Here is a 27246-nt window from a genome sequence, read left to right on the forward strand (position 1 = left end):
TATGCTTTTTAACTTTATAATACGTTATTTCTTACTGTGCTGTCTTTTTACTTGCACCTGACAGAATCTGTTATTAAAGCTGTTTGACCTTTTATTCGTTAAATCTCACTGCTAGATACTAGCTAAAAACAGAGTAATGTAGGAATAAAATTACAGAAGAATAGTCAAGCAGGGGATATTTGTATTGATGATCAAGATAACCACACAATACAATTACTCTTCATTTGAGAGGAATAGTATCTCTCCAAAAGTGTTTACTCAAGAATATTTTGCATAACCCCCTCCTCAAGCCAACCATTACTTAAATACAATTAGCCTCAACAAACTAACTGATTTTAGGGAATAACAAAAAGAAGTACAAAACTGCCCTCAAGGCTAACAAACTTCTAACAGAATGTTCCAGCTCATTCTTCCAGCTCATTCCCCAGCTGAATTAGTTCTCCTTCGAGCATAGGTGAACTGTATAGCAGGCCTGGGCTTAGTCTTGGGCTGATTCCTTGCAATACCCCCTTCCCAAAGATTCACCTTGTCCTCAAGGTGGAAGTGGGGAAATCTGCAATCAATCTCAGTGAAATCCTCCCAGGCAGCTTCCCAATTTGGCAGCCCCTTCCAGTGAATGAGCACCTCAGTAGCAGCTTGAGTGGTGCGCACCCCAAGCACTGCTTCTGGCTCAGTGTCAAGCACTAAGTCAGGGGTGAGCTGAACAGGATGCCCAACTCCTAAGGCCTTCTTGAGTTGGGAAATGTGAAAAACGGGATGAATCCGAGCTGTAGCAGGGAGCTCCAGCTTGTATGCTACCTCACCAATCCTTTGTACCACAGGATAGGGTCCATAGTAGCGTGGAGAGAGCTTTTCATTCTTCCTTTTGGCCAAAGACTGTTAAGGCCTGAGTTTAACATAAACCAAGTCACCAACCAAAAATGAACCATCCCTTCTGTTCATATTTTCATGCTGCCTCATATAAACCTGAGCCTTTGTGAGGTGAAACTTGAGGTCATCCAAGATAGCATCCCTCTCCAACAATTGGTCCTCCAAGGAAGAAACGTTGGTGCTGCCAGGTGTGAAACGCAACAGATGGGGTGGATCCCTCCCATAGACAGCCTTGAATGGAGAACATTTGGTGGCAGAGTGAAAGGCAGTATTGTAATAATACTCTGCCCAAGGCAGCCAGGTAGCCAAGTCCTAGGTTGCCCATTCACAAAGCAACGCAAGAAAGACTCTACACCTTTGTTCACAACTTCAGTTTGGCCATCCGACTCCGGGTGATAAGAAGTACTCCTTCTCAACTGTGTGCCTTGAAGCTTGAATAATTCCGACCAGAAAATGCTCAAGAACACTTTGTCCCTATCAGAGACAATAGAGGATGGAATGCCATGAAGATGAACTATTTCTTTGGAGAAGCTTTGAGCCATGGTCTGAGCAGAGAATGGGTGCTTTAGGGGAATGAAGTGACCATATTTAGAGAGCCTATCCACCACCACGAGTATTGAATCCCAACCCAAGGATTTGGGTAATCCCTCGATGAAATCCTTGGAGATGTCCTCCCAAATCTTGTCCGGGATTGGCAAAGGTTGGAGTAACCCGAGAGGAGAAAGAGTGGAAGTTTTATTTTGTTGGCAAACATGGTAGCGTTTGACATACTTCGTGACATCCTTCCTCATGTCTTCCCAATACCATTCCCCTGCCAACCTTTGATAAGTTTTTATGTCACCCGCATGTCCTCCACGTGGGGAGTCATGGTATTCCCTGAGAAAAAGAGTAATGAGCTCAGATTGCTTAGGGACAACCACTCTGCCTTTATACTTTAGAATTCCATTTTCCAGGGTAAACCACTTGGGAACATCTTCCCCCTTCTGCATTTGAGCAATCAATTTCTGAAAAGCCTTGTCCTTACTAATAAACCCCTGTGCAAACTCCCAGTTCATACCACAGGTAGAGATTAAGGCAGAATATTCTGGTGAGAATTGGCGTGATAATGCATCAGCCACTTTGTTGCAAGGACCAGGCTTGTAATGGATTTCAAAAGTATATCCAAACAACTTACCCACTTTTGATATGCCTGCCCAACCTCCCTCTGCTCCAACAGAAACTTCAAACTTCTTTGATCAGTCCAAACCACAAATTGCCGTCCCAAGAGATAATGTCTCCATTTATCAATGGCAAACACGATCGCCATGAGCTCTTTCTCATAGATGGGCTTTGCCCTAGCACGTATTCCCAATATTTTACTGAAGTAAGCAATCGGGTGAGCTTCTTGTAGCAACACAGCTCCTAAACCATGCCTGATGCATCGGTCTCCACAATAAAAGGCCGAGAAAAATCTGGCATAGCCAAGATGGGTGCTCGAGTCATAGCTTCTTTCAAAGACTCATACGCCTTAGTAGCCTCTGCTGTCCAACCCCAACAGTTCTTCCGAAGTTGAATAGTCAAAGGCCAAGCAATCAAGGCATAATTCTGAATAAACTTTCTATAATACCCCGTGAGCCCTAAAAACCCACGTAGCTCTTTGAGACTTTGAGGAACAGGCCACTCTAGCATTGCTTGGACTTTTGTTGCATCAACCTCTACTCCTTCTGTCGAAATGACATGACCTAGATAGGCCACTCTAGCCTTTCCAATCTCACACTTCTTCAGGTTAGCATAGAGTTGGTGTGAAGCCAAAGTGGACAAAACTTGCTGCAAATGGCTTTGATGTTCTGCCATAGTCTTGCTATAAACCAAGATGTCGTAAAAAAAAACCAAGACAAACTTCTTGAGAAACGGCCTAACTACTTCATTCATCAAAGATTGGAAGGTGGCAGGGGCGTTAGTGAGGCCGAACGGCATCACTAAGAACTCATAGTGACCGTCGTGGGTTTGGAAGGCGGTTTTATGAACGTCCGCTTCCCTAACCCGAATCTGATGGTAACCAGATTTAAGGTCCAATTTAGTGAACACAGTTGCTCCAAAAAATTCATCCAACAGTTCATCAATTACAGGTATGGAAAATTTATCAAGTACAGGACTAGAAAAAGCACTAGTTGAGGGCTGGATGATACCTGCACTAAGCATGTCCTTCACCAATTTTTCGATCTCATCTTTCTGTGGATATTTGTAAGGACGAACACTGAGTGGGTTTGCTCCACTCTTCAAGGTGATGGAGTGTTCGGTGAGCAAGGCCGGGCCTGAGAGCAGCTGGTGGCTGTGGTACCTCCTCTGAATGGTTTTCACCATTGCTTTTAATATGATCACCCCTTAAAGTCACTAAGTTGCCACCAACTTGGAATCGCAACAATTGGGTCTTCTAATTCGAAGAAATTGTCCCCAATTTTTCAAGCCATTGAACACCCAATATCACATCAGAATTCCCCAAGGGAAGAACAAGAAAATCCTCCATGATCGTGAGTCCTTGCAGCTCCAACAACACCCCAACACATACCCCTTCTCCTTGTACGGCTGCCTGTTCCAGCGTGACACCAAAACTCCTGGACTCGGTAATAGGCAGTTGTAAATGATTCGCTGCCACCGTCGAAATGAAATTATGGGTCGCCCCCGGGTCCACCATGACAATTACCTTCCCTCCATTAATCATCCCTTCCATACGCATGGTCTTTGGGCTAGTGATGCCCATGACCGAACAAAGGGAAACCCTAGGTGGGGTGTCGGTCTGTAGCACGAGAGGTGGTGGTGTGATGGGCTCAATCTCAGCGGCGGCGAGCTCAACTACCGTCACCTTCTTACTCCTCTTCGTCTCCCACCGTGAGCAGGACGCTCAACTCGCGGCGCCGGCAGCGGTGATTGAGGTGCCACTTCTCATCACAACGGAAACACAACCATTGTTCCCTTTTCTATTGAACTTCCTTCTCCATCAGCCGCCTTATATCGCCGGTGGGTTTGGAGAATTGATGGGTGAGTCGATTTTGTGAGTTCTGGGTAGTGGAATGTAGGTTTGGGTTTGTATTTTGGTTTGGGGATGTGTTTTGGTTCGGGTTATTTGGGTAGTGTGTTTGTGGGTTCGATCTGTAAGTCAGGTTTGGGGTTCTCCAGCTGGGTAAGCTTCTAGTGGGCCTGGGCTTTGGGCTGAACTTCAGCTTTTCATCAATCCTCATGGATAACTCCATGGCATGATCCAAGGTAACCGGATCTAGGATCCGAACTTCAACCCGATCTCCTCCCTCAACCCATTTATACTGACACTTTGCGATCTCTTCAGGCACCCCCTCTATCGGAGCTAACAGCTCAATGAATCGGCGTCTATAATCGGCCATCGTGCTGGTTTGTTGATGAGCGAGCCACTGCTCGTGAAGTATGCTGGTGGCAGTGGTGCGAAATCGACGGAGGATGAGTTCCTTCAAGTCTTCCCAATTAAGCAAGGGGTGACGTCGGTGCTCCCACTGGTACCACAGTAGGGCGTCGCCGTCGAGCGCAACCACCGCGACTTACAGTTGACCCTCAGCGTTTAATCGGTAAAAATGGAAGAATCTCTCGGCTCGGAGGATCCAACCATCTGGATTCGTGCCATCAAATGGGGGTAAATAGAGTTTTCTCAGCTTCCAGTTCGATTGCCCACCATCACCATAATCCAGTCGTGGTTGTGAGCCGGCGAAAGGATTATCCCACCCATAAGGTGGTCCATTCCCCATAGAAGAGCGGTTTTCCGACCGATTCTTCTCTGCTCCGGCAGTAAACTGAGCAGTAAGGTCAGCTTTGAATGCTTCCAAAGCCTCTGTAATCTCCTGGGCTACTCGACCAGGAACTCCGGCAAATCTCTTGCTCCAGCAAGTCTAAGTGCTGCGCATGGGTCAAACGAGCCATCTTCTTCTCCGGCGAGGATCGAGACTGCTCTGATACCAATTTGCTAGATACTAGCTAAAAACAGAGTAATGCAGGAATAAAATTACAGAAGAATAGTCAAGCAGGGGGTATTTGCATTGATGATCAAGATAACCACACAATACAATTACTCTTCATTCGAGAGGAAGAGTATCTCTCCAAAAGTGTTTACTCAAGAATATTTTGCATAACCCCCTCCTCAAGCCAACCATTACTTAAATACAATTAGCCTCAACAAACCAACTGATTTTAGGGAATAACAAAAGGAAGTACAAAACTGCCCTCAAGGCTAACAAACTTCTAACAGAATGTTCCAGCTCATTCCCCAGCTGAATTAGTTCTCCTTCGAGCATAGGTGAACCGTATAGCAGGCCTGGGCTTAGTCTTGGGCTGATTCCTTGCACTCACATAGGGCTCTTGTCATTCAATTTAGTCGCTACGAATATTTGGAAACTCCCATTTGATTGTGTGATAACATATAATCAGGAAGCACTTAAGTGGAGGCCTAATAATTTGGCAAAATAATTTATCTGAATAAAGATACTGCAATAGATATAGATGTTGATGTTGATTTATATCACTCAACTGAAGTAGGTATTGATGATCAAACAAATCCAAAATCAGGGCAATGGAAGTAGCGGAGTTTAGGTGCTCCGACCTATCAAAACCTACATTCAGGATTAAGTCTTCATTTAATAAAGTGGGGGTACGGAGAGGGAGTTGCTTGTGGTTTTGTGCCTCTGGTCATACCCCATGATATTGGTACCATAAAGATATTCATACCAAATCGTGCCCTAGAGAATCTGAAGGATGAAATATGGAAAGGAAGGTATTCTAGGGAGTAAAGCCATAGTCCATAGAGAAAGGTACTTGCCATACTCATTGGGTAGACACAGGGCAGCATTGTATTGAGGGCATGAGTAATCTCACCTGGCTAGGTCAATGTTTGTGGCTCGATGCGAGTGCTAGTGGATAAGTTTTGTTTTGATTCTTTGCTGAAGATAATGATGTATTTTGATGGACCTATTTTTGGAAGTGTACCCACAACATTTAGGTTCGAACACTGACATTTTTGTTTATTTTTGCAGGTTGAGAGATTTGCCTGTCTTTACACCAGTCAAGTAACAAACTTGAGCTTATACTCTCCTGATAAATACTACAGACCGAGTGAAGATTTCATGCCTCATGAGTTCGACATCCTTGCCTTGTCAGGAAAATGTTCTTTGGAAGTAAAATAGCAATGACATCTCAATCTGTATATTTTCATAGTCAATTGGGCATGCTGTGCATGAAACCGACATTCAATTTATCCTCTCTGCTCCTCACCTGCTTTGGTGATTGTCAAATCATTCAAATGTATATAGCCTTTGGTTACTGAATATCATTCTTACATAAAATTGTGCATAGCTGTGCCACACATGTATGTCTATGAACATGTGAGCACTAATTTTCTTCTATCATTACAACAATTAGTGAGTCTACATATATTGCTAATCATATAGTAGTAGGTAATTCTCTAGTACTCTTGTTTAGTTGTTTGTAACGCATGATCCCTTGCTATGGGTAATCTTTTGATAAACCGGTTTGCTACGAGTCACAACCCCTTGCTGTGGGTGATTTTCTGATCTGCACCTGTCTTCAGGCTAACGTCCACATGCACCCAATAGTCTGCTGAAAGCAGCCGTATTTTAGGATCACACAGAATAGGTATAGAACTGAAAAAGAGCATCTCACAAAGTAAATGGGAATGCTTAATGAACTGGAATAATCAATCAAAAGTTTTCTTGACAGAGGTCTGACCTGTCTGGTGCATATTAGATACACATATTTAGTTGTTTTGCATGAGGTAATGGCCATTGAAGATAATTTTTTGGATTTAATCGAGAAATACCAGCAATTGCTGCCCCAAAACAGCATAAATTTCTGCCACTTTCTCTCAAATTCCTATTTCCTTCTTTGCTCCTATTAATGCCATCACCGAAGCCTTCACCCATGGCCTATTTGCTAACGACTCACCGCCACCCCTGTGGTAGTGTTGCCTTTTGTTGCTCTTTTTTTTTTTTTTTTCCATGCTAGCTCATCCCTGTTTTATCTCCCTCCTTTACCATGGTTATCTATCTATTATACCTATCATAAAGATAATTCTTATTTGATTCATCTGGTTATAAAAGAAAAACTTTCTTTTCTATTCCAAGCAAATCTTTTACTTATGAAACATTTTACACTATATTAAACTTCAAATAATTTAACTTGAATAAATCATAGCGTAAGGGATACTCAAACATAGTTTTATCAAAGCTAATATGAAAGCATGAACAAAACAAAGAGGGTCAAAAAGAGAAGGGGGAGAGAATAATGAATGGCTATCTATAGGAAATAATATAATCATGTAAAATCTTGTTAGATTCGATTTAATACTAATTTTTTAATAAATTTTGCATGCTAAATGGAGATGTACAGATTTTTGTATAGATCATAAAATGTTAAATGGGACAATATTTAAGTAATGGGAGACTATAAAGCAGTTTGGGATCATGAAAAGTCAAATGGAATAATGTTTAAGTGATGAGGAGAGTACAAACCAAAGTAGTGATAATTTTTAGCTAACTTGATTGCCATGCAGTTGATCGAATTACGGTAGAACCTAACATAATCAGCCATTAAACTCATCAGACACTGCAAAACTAGATCATACCTTGAGTCTTTGACAGGGGACATCCTATCTGCTAGCCAAAAGTAGTGAACAACAAAACATCAATCTAGTATTACCGTGAGTTACTTAAAAAAAAATTAGTTTACAAAAAACTTAAAATTGAGAGTATACTTTGTCTCAAGTCTCTCAGTCTCAATGCAATTCACACTGATTAATAATAACAATATTACTTGTATTAATAATAACCAAAATAAAAGCGCTTTAAATATATACATTTAGACAAACCCCATTACTCCCTCCGTTTTTAAATACTTGCTCCACTTTTCTTTTCCGGCTGTTTTAAAATACTTGCTCCATTTCCTTTTATGAAAACCTTTTACAATATTTAATTCATTTCTTACACTTAGTGGACCCAACATAATACTCTCTATCCTCCTATTCTTCCACTACTTTTGCTTTTTACAATTTTTTATTTTTCAACTACCCCACTACCTTCATATTTTATTACTTTCTCCAATTTCTCCTAAACTCCGCGCATGGAAAAATGGAGCAAGTATTTAAAAACAGAGGGAGCATTAGTTTACAAAAGACATACGAAGTACTACTTAACTTTAGTAGAAATATAGCAAAGTAAGACTATTCAAACCTAATATATGAATTGGAAATTTAGTTTTGGTTTATTGCTCAGCTCTACCTTGTAGAGCTCATAAGTCATTCCAACAATCAAGAGTATGATAAGAAACGACCACACAAATGCAATAAAATGTAATTAGACATAGCTAACAGGGGCCAATTCAACTCTCGTTTACACTTGAGAATTACTAGTAGTACAATATGAGGAAAAGAAATTCCAGTATTCTGTTTTCCAATACTAAAGTTTTTCAGTTAGCCTAACCATGAAAGAATTGACAGCAACTCTATCCAAGATTATCCATGATGATTCGAAGAGCTCATGGAAGAATTCAGCACCAATTTCCTGGGCTGCATTCTTGAAAGCCATGCCAAATGCATTACCTTGTACTGCCCCAAGTCGAGGCTTCCCTGTCACCCCAACAATTAACACTTTATCTTGTTCTTGTGCTAGACAAGCACACAGAAGAGGCTTCATTCTTGCCCCTTTCTCTCTCAATGCATCCATCACAAAGTAGCAGAACTTAGTCAATGCTTGAGGATATCCTAATAGTTTGGTGTCTGCTGAATCTTCGAGTTTAACCCACCTGAATTTCCTCCCACTTCTTAGGGAACCCTTTTTGGTTATAGCTGTACTTCCTTGTCTTAGAATAGCTCGTTGTACCTTTATTGCATTCTGCATTCCAAGCCTCAACTGATCCAAGTTATTCAATGACAGTGCATCATAAGCAACCCCAAACTGCTTAGAAGCACAAGAACCATCAAACCTGATGAACGATTCCAAAAGGGCAGTGACCCCATATACCACATCTGCAGCAGAAACCCTTGAGCTATACCCATGAAGCCGCATAAAACTTCTGTAATAGAAGTCAGTGAGCCCATATTCAGGCAAAAATCGCTCAAATTCATCTTTCATTTTCCGCTTAACATCAATATTCATGTATTGAAACTTCTGCTGGCAGTCGATAAGTGCAAACCCCATCCTAGCCAAGAGAAGCTTAATTTTCTTCATCCCATTGTCACTCCAAGTCTTCATCTTTGTGGCAATGTAAGAAGAACACAGCATTGAATCAAACAAATTCCACTCCCTCAACAACATCAACCTCGGCTCATCCTCATATGCAATCCTAGAAGACTCAGGAGCACGAATCTTTGTCCCATCTTTCAGAGTTACTGAGGTAACAGCATCCAAATTCCCAAGACCATTGATATGCTGCTCCAGCTCCATAACCCCTGCTTGGTACCTCTCAGTGGTCAACCTCTCATGTACAAACTGATCAGTTATCGACACACAAGCTAACCATAGCTGTTCATTCGTGTTTTTTCTCAAAGAATGCGACAAATCATACATCAAACACCCAGATGGCTTACCATGAAATGTACCCATCTGATAATACTGTCTTTTCAACTTCCTGAAAAGCTTATCTGGGTCAGCTTCTCCTTCATCCGAAACCCTCCTCTTCTTCCTATTCAACCCGGCCTCATCGCCATCTCTTGCCTCCTCATCTCTATCACTATCGTTCTCGCTCTCCTCTTCATCACTCTCCTCCCCTCCTTCATCATCACTATTCAAATCACTCACATTAGCCAACTGCCAGATATCGAAATCATAGGTCAAATCAGCCTGTTCCTCATCATCCTTAGTATAAAGCACAACCACCCTATCATTCCCATCACTCAAATTATGCAAATGAATAGGACGGTGACTATCCACAACAAAAACCCGAATCGATTGCGACAAACTCAACAACTTCCTCAAATCCCTATGACAACCCCAATTTATAAGCAACAACGTAAGAGGCGTATCAGGTGATAAGCTCAAACTAGGCTCCAAATACTTATGAATCTCTTCGAAAGACGATACCGGGTAACAAGCATACTGTATTGAATCCGATTCAAGTATATGAAAAACAATTTTTAGGGCACACAAAGAATCTACATCTGAAGTAGAAGGAAAGATTAATAAAGGGGATGAAGCTGAAGCAGAATCAGAAAATTCTGGAGAATAATTCGACAATTGTAAAGCCGAATCCCTTAATTTTGAGTAAAATGCTTCAACCTTTTGCTCTCTAACCATGATTCACTTCAAATTTGTGGTTTCAATTCAATTCAAAGTGGGATTGAAATTAAAGATGAAATGAGCTCAGATATGAAAAATTAAAACTAGGGTTTTTTGGGGGAAGTACCTGAAATTGATGGGTATTGAATAAAATTCCGGGAATTCGTTCGCCTTCTTGCTTGTTAGCTCTCCAGATTTGCAGAGAAGAGAGAGAAAAATGGAGGTGAGAGAATGGAAAAAATGAAAAAAGAAAGGAGTTATTGTGATTTTTGTGTCAAAGTTCAAAATTTGAAAAATGAAATGTTTTGAAAATTTTAAGATAGCGCGTAAAATGAAATTTAGCGGTATAGTGAAGTCAGACAGAACTATAAAAGACTGTCTTTTTGCGTGGACTTTATTTTAACTATTTTGTGTTAGACACTTAAACTCTATTTCCTTATGGCCTATCTGATTTACTGTACTGAAATGATTGAAGTTGAATTAAATTGAACTGAATAGAGATTAAATGAATATTTTATGAGAGAAAGAAATTAAAAACTGAATTGATTGAAATTGAACTGAACTGAACAGAAATTAAGATGAAAATAATATGCCCATAAGCTTGTTTTTACTTAACTAAAATATTTTTGTTGAATAGAAAGTATTTATATTATTATCTATGTAATATATTTCGATCTTAAAATAACTGATTTTATTGAATTAAACCTATTTCATTTTTACTGAACTAAACTTATTGTTACTTAAATAAAATTATTTTTATAGAATTGAATTATAATGAATATTATGTTTAAGGTGAAATGAACAGAGCTCATGCACGGTTTGATAAGATACATTTTGATTTAGATGAATATTTTCATTAACTATTTTATAATTAACACTATATTACCACTGTATTTAAATAAGTGAAACGTTTTGATTGTTTGTACTATTCATCTAATACAATTTGACTAATGTATGTGATTTATATAAGAAATTAAGAATAAATATATTTTAGGCACTTGTATTTTTTCTAGAACTACCCTAAATATAGGGTCATCATTTGTGAACAACTACCCATTTTTTATTTGTTTAAAACTATTCAGAAGTTACGAAACGTTTGGGTAGCACTACCCATTAACATTTTCCGTCCAATTAATACGTTATTCGGCCCACTTTTTCCACTTAATTAACTCCCCTAATTAGCTTCTCTCTCCTCCCTCATTAACTTCCCCTCAGTTCTCACTCAATAAATGCAAAAGAACATACTCAATCAATTGAACACAAATTCTCAATTATTCAAGTAATGTTTCACACTTTCCTTTTAATTCATTATTTATTGTATTTGTTTACAAGTTTTAATTGAACACAATTAACATAATTAGGTGTAAATTAGTCATTCGGGTTAGGGTTTATGGGTTCAAATAATTTGGGGGTTTCGATTTCTAGGGTTTAGGGGTTCAATTGAGTTCTAGGTTTCGATTATTTTGACTATAAGATTGAATTCAATTGCATTTTAATTATTAATTGGCATTGTAATTGGTAGGATGTCTAATTGGCCGTTGTAATTGGTAGAATGTCTAAATTTAGGGTTTTGATTTCTAGGGTTTAGGGGAAGTTAAGTAGGGAGCAGAGAGAAGGTAATTAGGGAAGTTAATTAAGTGGGAAATGTGAAAACGTGACCCCCATTAACGATTTTTTTGACGGAAAACGCTAATGGTAGTATAGACACCTACTTTTGGCGATGATGTTATAAAAACTCGTTCTTCATGCTAAATCAAAGATGAAGTGTTTATGGACTACAAATGCACTATGATGTAATCCCCCGTATTTTTAAATGTTTTATAAATGAAATTTTATTTTATTTATAATATATATTTGTATTTTTTCGGAATTTAATTTCAAATGTTTCAAATTATTATAATAGGTCGAAATTTATTTTAACACAAACTATTTTATAAACCTATATTCTACAATTCATGATCATACAAACAAAGCATAGTCCATTTCATTTACTTAATTGGCCCATTAATTTTATGAGGCCCATGAAAGGAATGGTGTCCTTCGAACAAGTGTATTATTTCGATAGGGGGTTCGGAATTATTAGAAAGCTAATTTTTTAGTAAGGTCAAGTGATCGGAATGCTTGGGTGGAGGCCGCTTCCGATCAGTAATATTAATGCATAATTAATATTATAGCTTTATCTTGACTGAATCCTTCGGGTCACACCCAAGCAACTAACGACCCGAAGCGACGAATTAATTAGGAATTAATTAATAAGTTGACCGAGTAATTAATATTTAGACGTTAAAATTTCGAGCTTAGAGTGTCGAAACCGAGCGTTGGAAGTCGAGTCAAAAATAGTAAAAAGACGAGACTTGAAAATAATAATAATAAATCAACAATAACCAAAATACCCCTAGCATCGGAAAACCGAGTGCTAGGGTGCGGCAAATGCTAGCAGCCCGCACCAAGTGCGGGGCTAGGCTAGCATACCGCAGCTAGCAGCTCGCACTAGTGTGCGTGGCTGTGCTAGCATACGGTAGCTAGCAGCCCACACACTTGGTGCGTGTCTTGCTAGGCCGAGGCAGCCAGCAGCCCGCATTTTGGGTGCGAGGTGAGCTGGGCCGAGGCCTCACAGCTGCACCGTGGCAGCCCGCAAGGGTGCCATGGGTACCCAAGTGAGCTGCCACGTGGCCGAAGCTAATTGGAAGGCTAAAGGGGGAGGTGGCCGGTTATGGGAGAGCTTTTCAGGTTTTTACGACCGCCAAAAATGGTCGCAAAAATAGCAAAAACGGTCGCAAAAAACAATTGCGACCGTCAACGGTCGTAAAGAGGTGGTCGCAAAAAAAAAATTGCGACCAGTAGACAGTCGCAAAATAATTGCGACCGTTTTTTTTATTTTCAACGACAAGTACTAAGACGGTCGCAAATATAAAAAATTGCGACCGGTAGAGCAGCAGTCGCAAAAAAGGGTATTTGCGACGGCTATAGGCGGTCGCTAAAAGTATTTTAAAAAAAATCAAGCACTGCCTGTACTCTCAGGCAGCAGCCTCACCACCATTACCACCCAAGCAAACTCCACCTACCACCACCACCGCCATTTCCCAATCAAGCGACCTCCACCCACCAACACCACCGTCGCCGTCCACAACCTACCCAAAAAAAACCCTTAACCACAAAATATCCCACAGATTTATCAAACACCAAAAAATTTATTAAATCAAAGTAAACTAACGAAAATTTAAGAAAAAAATCAACAAGAATAAATTATACAAATTTCAAACAAAATCAACAAAAACTAAAATCAACACCAAAACGTTAGATCTGGAAATAATGAAAAAAAAAAAGAGAACTAAAATGGAGAGGCGTGAGATGCAAATAGAGAAGTGAGAAGAAATTATGAGAAACGAAAGAGGAGAAGGAGGAAGGAAAGAGGAAAGAAAGAGGAGAAGGAAAGAGAAGGAGATGGAGCCATGGAAGAATTTGATGAAGTATAGAGTAGAAAGAGAGAGGAGAGAGAAATGAAAGAAGAGGGATGAGATGACCGGCGTGTGGGTTAGGGTTTGGGAGCCTAGGGTTAGTTTAGTACTCCTTTTATACCATTTTTTAAGAAAAAAATATTAACCCTGTTGCGACCGCCTTAAATGGACGCAAATTGTTGGAAATTGCGACCGTTTCTATAACGGTCGTAATTGTCGCAATTTGCGACCGTTTTTGGCAGTCGCAATAGAATTGTTTTTATTAAGAATTATTTTTAACATGTATATTATTTTTAAGAAAATTTTAAATACCTTTGCGACTATTAAATAGCCTAAAAACGGTCGCAAATCTACGACCGCCTTAAAAACGGTCGCAAATATTATATTTTGCAACTGTTTACATGACGGTCGTAAAAAAACGGTCGCAATTTGACCGAATTTTAGTAGTGTTGCATTTCTCTATAAATACCCAACTTGGGGTTTTGGGAAAAGCACTTGAGTAAGAGTTGAAAAAGGCATCACCATTGTGAAAACCTTTGAACTCAAGAGTTGAAAAATGCATCACCATTGTGAAAACATTTGAACTCAATTACTCGAATTTAGGTCGGGCCTTGCTAACTCCTAGGCATTGGACCCTAGTCGGTGTTCGAGTTGTGGGTGGACTTCCGTTGAAAGTTGTCGTAATTTCGATGCTAGCTTTCGAAGTAAGAGCCCTTCGAGGTCGGGCGAAGCACGCGTCAAATGTATAATTGTTATCTTAATCTTGTCATTAACTTAATTATGTTTATGATTTTATTTATTGCGAGTGCGGTCTTGTTTTCGGGTTTGTTTCCGCGGTGAGTCGGACTCACCAAACCCCAACAACCCAATCTTCTTACTTACCCTACAACGTTATCTCCTATAAATACCCCATTAATCTCCAAAGTTTTCTCTCACAAAAGGTTAGTTCTATTTTTCCTTCTCCTTTATTTATTTTCTTTTCCTTTTTCCTTTATTTTTCTTTCTTTTCTCTTTCTTCTTTCTTTCTCCTCTTCTTACGTGAGCAAAGCTCACTTCCTCCCCTCATTGCTGCTGCCGCCTAGCCACCACCGGCGCACCTCCCTGCCGCGGCCCAGTCGCCGGGAACCGACCCTCTAGCAGCCCCTTGTGGCTGCTCCTATCATTCTCTTCCCCTTTGTTTTTCCTATTTTACTTAAAAGTATTAATTTTGTTTATGTTTTGATTCTATAGTATAAAGCTTATATTTTTAGTTTCAAATTATATTTTGATGGTATAAAGTTTATAATTTTCAGATTATAATGTTGTTTTAATTTTCAGATTTTATAAATTATAAACCTAGGGTTTCAATTTATTTAAATTGGAATTCTAGGGTTCTAATGAGCAATTAAATTGGAGATTTTGTTCCTATTTAATTTCTAATGATTAATTAAGCATGAAAACATATTTTAAAGGAAGTTTTAAGGAGTTTTAATCAAATTTATATTGCTAGAATTTTATTTAAAGAAGTAGTGTTGTGATTTTAATGAAAGGGGTTTGATTACCCATTAAAAGAGAGATTAATTAAGGGTTTAAAAATAATTTTAAGATTTTTATAAAGTTTTAAAATTTCTGTAATTCTATAAAAAAAAAAAGGTGTATTTTAAGGTTTTCATGAGGAAAATTTAAAGAACTATATATAAACTTTTAATTTTAATTAAAGGAAAGGTTTAATGTTGTTTATTAATTGGATTTTAAAGGTCTTAAGTAAGTTAATATTGCTGTAAATTTGATTGTTTGGGTATTGATTGAAGTTTTATTGTTTGGTTTAGGAGAGGAGTTTATTGAAGGTGATTTCTAGATAGTAAAGTGGCATACCAATTCATTTCTCAAGGTACGTACGGGTTACGAAACTTTGCCTTTAGATGCATGTTTAGGGATGTATCAAGAACTTAGTATCATGTATAGATAAGACTGGGCTAAATTGTTTGGTTGTACATTGTGATTTCCGTATGTTGTGCACTATTCTGTATTGCACGTATTGTTTATGCTCTAATTATGTAAGATGCACTTAGAGACAAAGGTATGTGATTTGGTGAAATGATTCATTTATTACTCGTTCATGGTCATGGAGATAGAATGAGTAAAGGAGGAAATTTAAGTCTTATAAGACGAGATTAAGATTGAGGGGTGCTTTATGCACTCAAGGTGTTTATACACCGGGGTAGTTAATGGAATAAATAATAAATATTGCTTTTCACTAATAAATAATCAATAATTGAAATTGAAAACTTGCTTTACTTGATTGAATTGATATTGGATTGATTGTATTGTTTTGCATATGAGTCATCACCAAGTCTAAACTTGTAATTCACGTAAAGTGCAAGATGGATGAGCAATAAAACTCTGGATTTGTGCACATCTGGAATAATGACAATCATGGGTTGGGGTACACGGGGTATTAGCCGTGCACTTTTCTTGAGGCCGTCTGATCTACGAGTCTCTTATTTCAAATACTTTTCAAAAACTAGGAGTTAGATGAGATCTCATACTATCTACGGTTACGGAGTCGCGCCCGTGGTCGTTGGATGTTTTATTGATGTTTTCGAAAGAAGGCATGGGATTTTTCTTTTATTAATGTTCCAATGGAGCATGGGATGGATAACATTGTATATTCCTAAATCCAATGAATAAAATGAAATAATTTAACTATTGTTAACTAGTGAAGTCATAGTAAAACTGACAGTTGTGTCGCGTGTTGAATCTATAATTTAATTGTGTGCGATGATTGAATGTTAGTAGCATGCTAGAGATTTCTTATTATATTTTGTAGCCCGTATGTACTCAGCTTTGCTGATTATGTGCTTTGTGTGTCTTTCTTTGGTCATGACCTTCACCTTTCAATGACCCTGTGACGATCCAATTTTTACACTTGTAATATTGGGGAGCATATTAACCACATGTTTTTACATGTTATGAACTTGCATCAAGGTGGTGGGATTTTGAGTGGAGTGTTGATTACCATTCACAATTTACTTTATTTCTTACTTTTGAATTTATTTCGACTTGGTTTCATTTACCTATCACTTTTATTATTTTTGGTTTTGAATAAGGACCTTAATGGTTACAAGTTGTAAGACTTAATTTGGTTTTGTTTATTGGTTTTGAAACTTATTAATAACTGAATTAGTTTTTCTGCAGCTAATTTCTGATATAGCCTTAACGTTTGAACACGTGGTGGTAACATGTCAATGATTCTCTTCTATTTTATTTAAATTAAGTGGTTTGGGAAAAGGGAGAATTATTGGAGTGTTACAAAGTAAGTGAAAACATATATTTGAGACCAAGTTATCTTAGAGCCTTGTTCAATTACTAATTAGGCCTAAAACGTGCTCATACATGTTTAAACTTGATTAATAACGAACCAAAATGTGTCAAATGCAATGATTAGATCCAATGGATCTTATATTGTTAAAAACCAAGCCAATTAGATAAACTAAACATCAAATTTCCATGTGTAGGGAATATTTCAAGCATTAACCCCTAGTTTGAACCCCACTGTGATCATACACTAAAGTACGGTGGCGTCTGATGGAAGTATTTTTAGAGTCATTTTCCCGTTTATTTTATCCTATTTTCCCTTTCTTTCTCTTGTTTTCTCTTAATGACATTTCTTGTTTATTTTGGTAATTTTGTCGTGTTTTAGTTCTTTTCGTAGTTTTTAGTTTATTTTCGTATTTTATTTGCTTTTGATTTGTTATTTTTCGTTCTTTATTTTTCCTTGAAAGTTTTCTAGTTTACTTTTATTTATTTTAATTAGTTTTTAGTCTATTTTATTTCACTTTCTTTACTTGTATAGTTTTATTTAATTTTTATTAGTTTAGTGTTATTTATCTTATTTTATTTTACTTTATTTTACCTTTTGTTTTATTTTATTTTATTTTATCTCTTAGTAATACCCTCGTGTTTTTGGTGTTCAGGTTGATGCTCGATTTTCAAAGTCCAAATCAGGTTCAAGGTCTGAGGAACCATCAAGATTTTCAAGAGGAGGAAGCTAAGCTCAAGGGAAGCTAGAGGAAGCATGATTCAGAAGAGGTTCGGCCTAACCTCCTGATGGTGTGGCCGAACCAAGGTGTGGCCGAACCTGCTCAGTGGTTCGGCCGAACGTTGAGGCAGGGGCAAGATGAAAATTGGCAGTTTTGCAGGAGTGGCCGAACCACAGGAGTTCGACCAGACTAGGATCAGGGAGGTTCGACCGAACCTACCCTGTAGTCCGGCCGAACCTTCCCATCTGTTCGGTCGGACCTCTCCTTTTATCAGCTGGCTCTGTACGGACTATATAAGTCCGATCTTAAAACATTCAAGGGGGATTCAATAATCATCGATTCTTCTCTCTAATTAGTTTTAGGTTAGGTTAGGATTAGTCTTCTTTGGTAGAGAGAGAAAGTGAGGTTTTCTTCATTAATGAATTTGGATTTTGAAGAAGGAGCTTGTTCAATCCTTTGTAGACCTTCATCTTCAATTAATGAGCAATTTCTTACTCTCTTTCTTTACCTTTGTTCTTGATTTTGTTTATTTGCTTTTATTTTTCTTCTTTGCTTATTAATCATGTTGATGCTTATTGATTTGATGATTGATATTGTTTTCAACATGATTTGTGAGTAGTCATCTAGCCAAGGGTGTGGGGATGGTGTAGTTGCTAATTGTTCATGCTTTTAATGTTGGGGTTATGTTAATGGTGATTAAAGTCTTTGCATGCTTGATATTCTTTGGTCTTTCTTGCAAGTGCACATTGTTAGTTGATCAAAGATGAGTCTTTACTAACAAGTAACGGAAGTTGACTTAGTTGAGATTCATTACTATCGATAATTCTTTGTTTGCACCTTCTAATATATGGTTCTAATGCGGAAACATAGAGGCTATGTTAGGAGAAATCGATTAACCCCGGAAGGCGGTTAGATCGAGCTTTATTTCGATATTCTTGCATGCTTAGTTTACCATTTCTTTGCTTCTGTGTTATTGCATGATCAAGTGACGTCTACATCTACCCATTTCCCTTGGTGCCTTAACGTTTTATTTCTTGTTTTAGCATTTTTATACTTTAGTTTATTTATCTCCTATTCCGGACTAGCTTAATTGTCGATAACATTTGGTGGTGTTTACCGTTCTCTGTAGTTCGACCCCTATGCTTGCCTTATACTCGTATTAGGTTTGTTTAGGTTGTATAAATTGTATTTGATCTAGGGATAGACAATTGACGACGCGTTTATTCCCTTTGTCAGCGTCCAAAGGGAAAGAAGATAGAGCAAAAGAGTCGCCAACAAGTTTTTTTAGGAACTTGTAAACCGTTCACGAGGTGTGTTACACCCCTTAACGATCCAAGAGATCGTCAACTCCATAAGGTCTTGAACCAAATAGGGTTCGGGGATGAAGGTACAAATCCAACCTAAAAGAGATTGAACCTGCCATAATAATAGGCCTCTACTTTATTCAGATCATATTCATGTGCACTTTCTGACTAACATGCAATCAATATGATTAACCCTAAACCTGTTTATCTATGTTGGTTGAATATTAATGCACAAATAAAACTATTATTGGCGATCACTTGAATTATAATCAAATTAACCCTAAACAAGATTATTAATTATGTTATTAAGTGTGATTACAAGTACAAATTCCCTTTAAACATGCATAAAAGGTGTGATCAAGAAATAACAATAAATATATATCAAGCAACATAATCATGGTTGAAATAACAATCATATAATAATAATAATCATAAAAATAATCATGATCATGTTAAAGCATAATATTAATAGCAAGATCCTAGGTATGGTACTAACAAGATTAATAACAAACCCTAGCATGTCACTAAACAATAAAAATCAAATATATAACTCTAACCTGATACTAACATGAATATTAGGAAAGAAAATAGGAAGCATCATAACAATCATACTTGATTTAAGGAACTTATTCTTTACCCTAAACATGATAGTAGGAATCAAAATAACAATCTAAGCATGATTTCTATATCATAAAATCAATAAATCAATTAAAGCACTTACTTGGATGCCTCGTACCTCAATCTAATAACAAAATACACACGTTAGTAACTTCAAGGAAAATAATAAACAAACAATTAAATTAAATAATTAAAAGAGAGATTTGGGACCAAACCCTCAGAAATTAAACCTTTCACGTCTAGGGTGAAGGCAACTTTGAATATGGCTAGATGTATCTAAATCTAATGAATGCGGAATTTTTATATTTGAGAGAAAGCTAGTTTAGAAAAAAGAGAGAGAGAGAGAGAGTAATCAAGAAAATCTTGATGAGAGTTGGTGAATTAAAACAGAGTTTTTAGAAGATTATTTATAGAGAAAATCAGCCAAAAAGATAAAACATCAAAAACAGAGTTCTGACGCAAAAAGCCACGTTAGCGCTAAACGCTGACCTTAGCGCCAGACGCTAAGGCTAGCGCCAGGCGCCAAGCGTAGCGTCAAGCGCTCCAGCTGGCGTTTGGCGCTGACTCAGAAATCCACGCGTTTTCTTAAAATCAGATAGAAATTGCCGTACAGGAAGATAAAATTGTATTTTCCTCAAAAAACGTTCTTTGATTCTAATTAAAACTCTAAAAAGTCAACAAAAGTCAATTTATCAATGCTAATTGAATTAGGAATGAAAAGAACCTTCTAGAAGAATCTAGAAGACTAAAACCAATCCTAATTGCATCAGGAATGATAAATCTATATTAGGCCCTCCCCTAGATCATTGGGCCGCATATAAGGCTCAAACCAGGCCCAGTTCAGTAATTTGGCCATAACTTCCTCAATATTCATCGGAATTGAGCCTATAACATATCGTTGGAAAGCTCTTTTCAAGACCCATCCAACTACACTATTATTGGAACCATATCATGGACCAACCAAACTGGATTGGCCGTTTTCTTAAAATAGGTTTTCAAAAACAGAGAGAAGAGAAAAGAAATTAAAAACTATCCGCAACACTAAACTTTCCACACTTTCACTTCATTCTATTATGATTCAACGTGAAAGGTACTCATCATTGGGTTTGGTTTTGAGGAGACACAAATGGGTGTCTACAGAAGCCCCCACTTTGACTAAGTTTGGAGAAACGCAAGTTTCGAAAACAAAAGTCAAAGTATCGATAGGGATGGAGAATGATTCAGAACGTTCTGCAATCCTTAATCATTCTTGTAACGCCGATACCTGCAAAACTAGCGTTAGTTAAAACAGATAAAAGAGTTAAGAAATGCGTATCTTGCACCGTCGAGCACACGTCTCTGAAAGTAACCGATTTGCTGCCGCTTTACTGTTTTGATGACCTCCTTCCAAGAGAATGTCATCCTGCTTGAAAACCGCTACGCTTGTAACTGCTTCCAATATAGAACATTGCTTTGCTTGAAACAATCCTCTTCCGCTTTGATAATATTCCACAAACTAGGGAACACTATCGAAGATTGCTTCGCTTGAAACAATCTTCTTCCGCTTTGATAATATCCCACAAAGCAGGGAACTGACGCGGGTGCATGGAACTTAGTGGAAGAAGTGGAAGACATGCCACGTGTCATGACACGAAGTAGGGCCAAGCTCCTTGGAGGTCACCTTTTGGGGCTAACCATCATCACACTTGAAGAAAAGAAGCTCATCAATATATGATGCAGCTACTTCATTCAGCCATATCTCCTTCGTTACAAGGAATTTTTAGGTGATTTAAGTTGGAGGTAAAAGTAGAGTTCAAGAGCTTTCCAACGACTAGTCACATGCCAAATTTGAGCGAGAAACGAAGAAGTTATGAACGTTTAAAGTTGAGCTGTCCAGGAGTAGGGGAGTTCGACCGAACCTACACTGTGGTTCGCCCGAACTCCCAGGCAGTTTCAGAGCTGATTTTTGCATCTTTGCAGGAGTGGTCGAACTCAAAAAGTTCGACCGAACCTACCTACAAGTTCGACCGAACTTACCCAGAGTTCGGCCGAACCTTTTCCCGTTTTTCTGCCACTTTGTGCGAACTATTTAAGTTGTTTTAAGACGTTTTTGCATATTAATTTTTGTTGAACTTTGTAATCAAGAGACTTTCACTCTCTACCATAATCTTTGTGATTATCTTGCTTTCTTTGTGATTGAATCTCTTGTAATCTTTGTGGTTACACCTTAATCTTAGCTTTACTTGGTGTTGGCTTTGATTAAGACCCCTATTTCATCTATCTTTGTGAATTTGAGATAGGTTATCTTGGTTTGTTGGTTTGAACTTGTTATTACTTGATTTCTCCTCCCTTTTACTTGTCTTTCCTTGGTTATTTCATATCAGGAACACTATCGAAGATTGCTTCGCTTGAAACAATCCTCTTCCGCTTTGTGACCATCTTCCACGTCTAAGGGAACATGATCAAAGATAACTTCGCTTGAAATTACCCTCAGTTGTTTTTGACAACTCTCCACAATCTAGGGAATGCTGTCGAAGATATCCTCGCTTGAAGCTATCCTCATTTGTTGCGATAATTTTCCAAAGAAAATTACCGAAGACCTCCGCTTGTCGATCTTTAAAAGTTCGCTTGAACTTTGCTTCCGCTATGCCTGTACGTCGGCGTTTTACTTCTTGAACCTGTATGTCGGTGCCTTTTGATGAATGAATGAACCAATACGTTGGTGCCTTTTGCAAATGAACCAGTATGTCGTTGTTTTTTGCGATGAGCCAATGCTTATGCGCTTTAAGCTAAGTGAGACGATCTTCCATCAGGTCGATCACTTTATGCAATCAAGACGATTACTAAAAATCGTGTCAAATTGCTTAGAGGGGCTAACTGGCGTACCAAGGAACCCAAAATATATTGCCAAAGGTTAGAACAACCATACTGAGTGGCTGAACGTTTTGGCGCCGCTGAAATAACATCAGCGCCACACAACTGACTATAGCGCCAGACGCTGGAGTTAGCACCAGGCGCCAAGCCTATCTGTTGACGCCAAGGTCTGGCGCTTGGCGCCAAAGTCGGGTTTTCCTTAAATACCCTTATCTTCTTCGCATTTCGGCTTCAAAAATTTCCTGAACTTCAATTGCTTCGTACTTGCTCGTTTCTCAACCAAATTCGCTCAAATTTGTTGCAAATCAAAGCTTATTCCATCCATTTTCCCGATTGATGTAAGTTTTCTTCAAAATCACACTAGTTTTTATGAATTTTGCATGTGTTTATTCTCGAATTTCATGAAAATTCGAAATTTAGAATGCTTAATTCTCTTTGTTTGTGAAATTTTATGCCATGAAATTGCTTGATTATGTTTATATATTGCCTTGGGAGTAATTTGAGACTTGTTTGACTCAATTTGGTGAAGAAATGAACAAATTGCCATTGTAAGGTCGGGAATGCAATGTGGCTTGTTCTTGATGTTTTTGCTAGTAATTCTTGTCCAATTTGTCACAATAATTACTATAGTATTGCAAGAAATTGTTTGATTGCTTGAAAAATGTCGTTATGCTCAATTTGAATTTGTGCTCTGTTTTAGTACTACGTACTCTGTTTTTTTGTGAACATAGTATCATGCGGCTAGGCGAAACTTAGATACTATAGAACCTTAATTTATGATAATTCTGCACAATGTAGCATGGCTAGACAACAAGGTTTTGGTTCACGGTCCCGAGACGTTCGACGGGAGCACGAGCCCGTAGAGGACGATGCCGAGCCGTCCACTTCGCTTGATCGACTCCCCGAGTGGGATGAGCGGACCTTGTTCTTTTCCCCTGTCCACCACATTTCTGAGAGGGTGAGACGGGGTATCACCGTTGGGAGGATCGCTGTCATGGTTCCGGCTGTGACGGCTTGGGCGATCTGTACAAGATGTACATCGCCAGAGACGATCAAGCGAGACTTCTATGGGAGTCTTGCGGTCTTACTACGCTGTACGAGACCTCCGAGGCAATGGTTGCCTCCAGCGGAAGTCACCATGTAGTTCGTGCTCTAGTGGAGTTCTTTTGGGACACCACCAACACTTTCCACTTTCCCTGGGGTGAGATGATGGTCACTCCTACCGACTTCAGTCTCATAAGAGGACTGGAGTTTAGTTCTGTGCCACTGCCGTTCGACAGCGGGATCGACGTCTTTTCCCCTGAGGTCGAGGAGCTGTTGGGTCCGATTGCTATTCGGGCTCGAGCTGAGGTAGAGTCGTCTCAGTTTAGCGCTAGGGGGATTCGCCGCTCGACTCTAGCAGCTGCTTTGGACGATGGTGCGACCACCCGTGAGCAGCGGGTGCGTATCTTTGCACTCATCTTGTTGTCAGGGACGTTCTCCCCTGACAAGGGTAGTAGGGCGCTGCTTTAATACCTTCTTGCCGTCCGCAATCTACACCGGATTGGGACTTATGACTGGGCCAGCTTGGCCTATGCTGATTTCATTCGAGCGCTGAGGGACTCGTGTCGACATCGGTCCTTTGCGACGAATGTGGCTTTGTCTAGCTTTTGGAGGGTCGTAGATGTAAACCTTATTCCATATAATGTTTACCTCTACATTTTAGCTAGCATTTACTGATAACTTTAGCTTCTTGTAGATCTGGTTCTACGAGTACTTCCCCTCAGCTGCGCCGGCGAGACCGTCGCCGCGCAGGTTTTCGGTTAGTGCTTCTTGGGGCAGCAGCCGTGTGGGGATGTCCACCGCATATGTCCGAGATTGGATCAACTCGGTATGATTCCTTTCTTATTCAACATTTTGTGATGCCTTAGATAGACTCTTGCCTGATTGACTTTTTTTGTAGGAGCCTGAGGTGCTGAACCGACCGTGGGACGACCTGGCAGTCCCTGGGTTAGCCGCACAGTATTCTGCTGAGCGTCGCTATTTCTTAGGACTTATGGAGCGGTCGCGTACCTTGGTGAGAGGGTTGCTATTCAGCATTCCTCCGATACCTTCGTCGTTCCTGCTCCTCCACCACGTCACATGTTTAACGCCGCGAGGTTGTTGAGCATGTCAGAGGGAGCTGATACCCCTTGGCGATCTTACACGATCCCTGGGCGATGCTATGTTGAGGAGCTACTGCCGTTGTTAGCTCCAGTTCCTGTACCGGCTGAGGATGTGGCGGTATGATTTTTCAGCTTTTACCTTTCGTCAAGTAGCCCCCAAGTGATGCTTCACTGACTTTGTTTTTGCTTTATCAGGACGATGTTGTTGAGTTCGTGCCACCCCGTATGTCTATCCATTATCAGGGGACATATGGGCCGATTGAGGAGATGATTCCTCCGGCTCCTGAGGACGAGCGCTTCGTATAGCGGTCGATTCCTCGCCACCAGACTCGGGTAAGCTTATTTATTTGCAACTTTTGTCTATATATATTATGCATGTTTACTGACTTATTTCTTTGACGGTTCTCACGCGAGGTGGTTTTGGCGATGGCACGATGCATAGATGCCTTTCGGAGCCAGCTTGTCCGGATGAGGAACGTGGCTACCTGCCGTCCGGACAACGCCGTTCAGGAGGTAGTCTTCCTTTCATATGTTTTTATATTACCGCATCGAGTTTTCCTGTTTCTGATTTTGATTTCTTTTGCAGGGTCAGCCCATTCCTTCTCGTACCCGCACGAGGCCTGAGGTGCGGAGGGATCCGGCGAGGTCTAGCTCGAGACGTCGCCGCACTACTTCTGGAGGTAGAGGCGGTCGCTTTGAGGCTGCCCGTACTGATGTGGTAGAGGGCTCAGGTTCTTCCTCTTAGGGTGCACATGCTGCGCCGGTAGGCTAGGGAGAGGCTACCTTGGCTCTTAGAGGTGGTGGGATGTACGAGGTTGGCTCGTCATCGCAGCAGCCTCCGCAGCCTCAGCCTCAGGTAGATCTCGGGTGGACGGGTCCTATGTTGAGCTTTCCTCCTCCTGCGGAGACTGGAGCTGATGCTGGAGCTGGAGCCGGAGCTGGTGGAGAGGTTACTCCTCGTACCGCGGAGTTTTATGCGATGATGGGTTTACGTCCCCCGGCGCCGTAGTTTGTTCCTGTGCTTTTTATTTATTTATTTGACTTTGTATAGAACTTTGCCTTTTAGTTAGACTCATTTTTTAGACATATTTTGTATATACATACTATTATGAGTTTATTTTATTTATCATGTTTTTTCATTTATTATTATTATTATTATTATTATTATTATTATTATTATTATTATTATTATTATTATTATGTGCATGTTTGTGTGTGCAAGGAAATGTGAAAAATAATTTTGCGCAAAAATTCCGTCATTTTTATTATTGATGGAGGGTATCCGACTTTCCCCCCCAAAAAAGAAAAAAATGAAAAAAGGAAAAGTCAAATGAAATATTGGATTTATAAAAACTTGGAAATTAGTCTAAATAAAATCCAAAAAAAGAATAATATAATTAATATAATAGCTATATTAATTAAAAAAAGAATAAATGAATATTTAGAAAAAGATAAGGAAGCCGTAAAGTCATTACCAGACTCGAATTAAGTTAAAAACGCGATTTTAGAAAGCGCGTACGATGAGGCAAATTGGCGCCAGCTAGCGCTACGCGTTTTGGTTTAGCGCCAGGCGCTACACTTAGCGTTTGGCGCCAGGCTTTGGCGTCAGGCACCAATAGTAGCGTCTGGCGCTAAAGGGCGCGGACTCCGTATCCTTCCCAGATTAAAACTGCTCCGATTTCGTGCATAAATAGCCCCCTGCCCAACCGATTCTTTTCATAATTTCATTAGATAAAATATTTCTTAGCTTTAGAAAAAATAATATCATGTCTCTAGTCACCAAGTCTTTCACTAACTACACCCATGAATAGTGTCGGTCTCTTAATGCCAAAGAAAGAAAAGAATTAGATGTGTTTCATTTGGGGGGTATTTATGGTATCAAAGGGGTAGATCTTGACTTAGATTTTATTCATACCACTCTAGAATATTGGGATGTAGATACTCATTGCTTTAGAATAGGGTATGATGAAATTAGCCCTTTGCCGGAAGAATTTGGTGCTATGTTAGGTTTCCCTGTAATAGATCTTGTAGTAATCCCTAGAATAGATGCATATTATTATAAGGATTTTGAACGCTTCTTCAATTTAAAAGACAAGGATCTATCAAAAATAGTAGATGGCAACATAGTTAATTTGAAAGAATTTGCTCGCCATTATCTTGATAAACCTTGCTCCGAATCTTTTCATGTTTATAGAAGAAGGGCTTTCTTAATTTGTATGCTTAATCAATTTTTTCTTTCTAGTGGTAAAAATAATGAGGGTCAATCAATTATAACCACCATATTAGAACAAATTGAATCAGGGAGAAATCCAATGCCCTTAATAGTTGGAGAGACTATGATTAGTCTCGATGAATTAAAGTGGAACCCAAAAGCACCTTTTCGGGGCTCTCCAATTTTATTACAGGTAGAAAAATAGTATTTTTAATTACAGAAATCAAAAATATATTTTTGTATAATAATAATAATTTATTTGCATTGCAAATTATTTTTTTTTTACAGATGTGGCTAATGGAAAGGCTGGAATTAATTAGCCCTCCAGACAACATTGAGAAGTACACTCCGAATTGCTTCGTGAGGAGGAAGAAACGCTTCTCTAAGATGGGGCGCCACGAATGGAAGAGGGTCTTCGAATCCTGCAATTTTGCCATCAAGTAGGTCATCCCTTGGTGGAAAATAGAAAGGATGGTTGGTG

General features: G+C 39.2%; 2 protein-coding genes across 3 annotated transcripts in view; one reads left to right on the plus strand and one right to left on the minus strand.

The window, feature by feature from the left end:
- The window catches only part of LOC145639002 (uncharacterized), a 39011-nt gene extending 32677 nt beyond the window's left edge, over positions 1 to 6334 (plus strand). For both annotated transcript variants that reach the window (XM_081690104.1, XM_081690101.1), the window contains one exon: positions 5901 to 6334. In XM_081690104.1, coding sequence (XP_081546230.1) covers positions 5901 to 6050 — 150 coding nt within the window. In that variant the 3' untranslated portion in view covers positions 6051 to 6334. The remainder of the gene's footprint in view (positions 1 to 5900) is intronic.
- Positions 6335 to 8196: 1862 nt separating this feature from the next.
- On the minus strand, positions 8197 to 10388 carry LOC145641063 (cell division control protein 45 homolog). The gene has a single exon (XM_081692251.1). It carries the CDS (start codon positions 10170 to 10172, stop codon positions 8337 to 8339), a length of 1836 nt encoding a protein of 611 aa, XP_081548377.1. The 5' UTR covers positions 10173 to 10388; the 3' UTR covers positions 8197 to 8336.
- Positions 10389 to 27246: the final 16858 nt, after the last annotated feature.

The sequence above is a fragment of the Chenopodium album genome, chromosome 7, assembly GCF_948465745.1.
Source record: "Chenopodium album chromosome 7, dcCheAlbu1.1, whole genome shotgun sequence".
NCBI lineage: Eukaryota > Viridiplantae > Streptophyta > Magnoliopsida > Caryophyllales > Amaranthaceae > Chenopodium > Chenopodium album.